Source organism: Mastomys coucha, unplaced genomic scaffold (assembly GCF_008632895.1).
Source record: "Mastomys coucha isolate ucsf_1 unplaced genomic scaffold, UCSF_Mcou_1 pScaffold16, whole genome shotgun sequence".
Taxonomy (NCBI): domain Eukaryota; kingdom Metazoa; phylum Chordata; class Mammalia; order Rodentia; family Muridae; genus Mastomys; species Mastomys coucha.
This window is the reverse complement of record NW_022196898.1, coordinates 44,354,419-44,357,533: the sequence shown is the minus strand read 5'-3', so window position 1 is coordinate 44,357,533 and position 3,115 is coordinate 44,354,419. Positions and strand designations below refer to the sequence as shown.

At 49.2% G+C, this 3,115-nt stretch overlaps 1 protein-coding gene across 2 annotated transcripts in view; it reads right to left on the bottom strand.

Moving 5' to 3' along the window:
• Positions 1–3,115, bottom strand: part of Itga10 (integrin subunit alpha 10) — a 28,915-nt gene continuing 25,800 nt past the window's right edge. For both annotated transcript variants that reach the window (XM_031374898.1, XM_031374899.1), the window contains 3 exons: positions 1,598–1,693; positions 796–909; positions 1–511 (listed from right to left, as the gene is read on the bottom strand). In XM_031374898.1, the coding sequence (XP_031230758.1) occupies positions 446–511; positions 796–909; positions 1,598–1,693 (276 nt within the window). In that variant the 3' untranslated portion in view covers positions 1–445. The remainder of the gene's footprint in view (positions 512–795; positions 910–1,597; positions 1,694–3,115) is intronic.

Here is a 3,115-nt window from a genome sequence, read left to right as displayed (position 1 = left end):
AGCAGCAGATGTTGACTTTTACTTCTTTTAAGCCAACGTCAGCTCTCTCCTGTGGAATGGGGAGCAGGCAGGAAGGTGAGGGGGGGTGGTGGTGGAGGAGAATCTTCTTTTCCGAATTGAGAGGGAGGACAAAGGGAATCTGAAAGGAGAGTCAGAAGCAAAATCTTTTGACTCCTGGTAATGGGGAAGATAGGGTCCAGAACAAAGACCCCCATGCTGGCTGTGGAAGCCGTCAGGAGGAGGGACGCACGCATGGGGTGGGGATATTATGTGTTTTGGTGCCAGCCCTTCTCAACTAAGGCAAAGCTTCATCTCTTGCCAGAAGCATTCCCATGGCTCAAAAGTCAAGTCAGGCTGCAGGTCTGGAGACACATTCCAGCAGCATCTTTTCCTCTTAGGGCCTCCAAGCATCATTTGGATATGTGGGCTTCTGAGCCTTCTGCAGTCACTGCTCCAACTTCTCTTCGCTTTGTTCTTCTTTGGGGATTTTCTTACGGGTAAAGAAGCCAAGCTATAGAGGAAAAGACACCAGTCCTTGCCAGACACCCAGACTGGGGGCCTGGCCAATAGCCCTCCAGCTTATTTGAGGTCTTCGCTTTTGTTCTGTTTCCAAAAATGAGATTCAAATTTATTTTATTTGGCTTAGGTTAATTCAACCATCATTTGTGGAACAGAGTCAAGGAGAGCTGAACATGGCACCTCGCCCCCCCAGCCCCCATCCTATCTAACTGACTAGCACAGAGCCTGTCCTTGCCGACATTCAGATGTTCTACCACTCACCAAAGCTGGCCTTACCTTCCACAGGCAGAAGACAAGGAGAGCAAGCAGGAGCAGCCCTCCCAGGACACTGCCAACGAGGATCCACAGGGAGATGAGGGCAGGGAGGGTCTGAGTCACCTCCAGGTGGCTCTGTGTATCAAGGAGAGTTTATTTTGTCTTTTCTTGCTTTGGCTATGTCTTGCTTTGCTTTTGAGGTGGCTTTTGGGGGGGGGGTGTTGTTTGTTTGTTTGCTTTTGAGGCAGAGTTTCATTTCATGTCCCAGGGTGGCCTTCAACTCATGGCAAGCCTCCTCTCTCAGCTTCCCAGTACTAGAATTACAGGCATGTATCACCACACCTGACTCGTGTTTTATATCTGCCCTTTAACTCAGATAGCCCCACTCAACATTACAACAAAGCCAGCCCCTAAATAGAGTTAAAAAACCAAAACCTCTTTCTACTTAAAAACACGGAAGCGAGAAGCAAAGCCCATGGAACCACCACCTCTGCCTGAGGGATCCCTGCCTGAGGGATCCCTGCCTGAGGGACTGCTGCCCAACAGATACAGTTTTGTTCTGGAAAACCCCACTGTGGGGTAAGAGAGATGGCACCATGGTTAAAAGCACTTGTTGCTCTTGCAAAAAGGTTCCAGGTTTGGTTCCCAGCACCCACATGGTGGCTCAAAACCATCTTGGCTCTGGGGGGATCCAGAACTAAGAGGTTCTGACCTCTACTCATTGCAGGCAGTACACTGATACACATAGCTCTGAAAAAAGAAAGGGGGAGAAGACCATCCTTTACCCAACCCATTGCCACTCTTCCCACAGCTCCAGTCCTACCTCACTCCAGCAGGAGGCTTCGTTCAGTTGTAGGACACTGCCCTCCTCAGTTCCTAACTTGAAGGTGCTGACCACTGTCACAGACTTGAACTTGGCCTGTGCAACAAACATTTAAACTGAGCCATCATCTGGTAGTGTGGAACCCCAAGGACAAAGCTGAAGCTCTGTAGGCCCAGTTACCAGGGCCCTGAAGACCAGAGATGCTATTGGAAATGGGTGGGGAAAGAGGGAGGGAAAGTGAAGGGGGTGGGGTAGGGGTGGGGGTGGGAGTGGGGGCTCTGTGCACTGTGTATTCAGAAGCTGATGACTGTGCCCAGAGATCTGGTTGCAGTTGGGATGTTGGCATTGTCAAGCATCTCCTGCCTCAGTGTTGTGTAAAAATTGTTTTCCATCACCTCTGATTGGTTAATAAAGAGCTGATCAGCCAATAGCTGGGGAGGAGAAGAGGAGGCGGTTCCTCTGATCCCAGTGGGAGTCTCTGCTGTGGATCAGAGAGAGACTTGCCCTGCCCTAGGAGATGGGAGAGGGAGAGGGAGAGGGAGGGGGAGGGGCAAGAGGAGGGTGAGGAAGAGGGGAAGAGGGGAGGGGGAGGGGGAGAGGGAGAGGGAGAGGGAGAGGGAGAGGGAGAGGGAGAGGGAGAGGGAGAGGGAGAGGGAGAGGGAGAGGGAGAGGGAGAGAGAGAGAGAGAGAGAGAGAGAGAGAGAGAGAGAGAGAAAGGGTCTATAGACCTTTCTATTCTGAGATCAGAGACACATTTTCTACTAACTCCCACTGATACTAGGATCCAAGTGTGAGCCGAGTGTCCTTAAGCCTTCGTGTTGAATCTTGGTGTCTACTGCAGAAAATTGAGAGATAATAAACTTTGTCCAACTGTTGTGTTCACAGGCGAGGCCTTTGGGAAGTGCTTGGGATAAAATGTCATCAGTGATAATAAATAAATCTTTAAAATAAATAAATAAATTAAAAAAAAATGGGCTGGCGAGATGGCTCAGAGGGTAAGAGCACTGACTGTTCTTCCGAAGGTCCTGAGTTCAAATCCCAGCAACCACATGGTGGCTCACAACCACTCGTAATGAGATCTGATGCCCTCTTCTGGTGCATCTGAAGACAGCTGCAGTGTACTTATTTATAATAATAAATAAATCTTTAAAATAAATAAATAAATTTAAAAAAAAATGTCATCAGTGGAGTCTTGAGAATGAATCCTGGTGGCTTTGAGAGAAGAGGGAGTAAGAATGGATACAATAAGCTCCAGGGCCTACCTATGACTCAACAGGGACCCTACAAAAACGGAGCTTAGGAAAACATGCCTGTGAACCTGCTACACCTCGTGTTTACAGCTTTGTCCTTGTCCACTGGCGTGTAAGATCCTGGAGGTTAAGGACTGTGTTTGATCAGCCTTTGTGCTGCCAGTGTCTATGACAATGGTATAGCAGCGCGCGCGTGCGTGTGTGTGTGTGTGTGTGTGCGTGTGTGTGTGTGTGTGTGTGTGTGTGTGTTGGTATCTGTGTGTGTGTG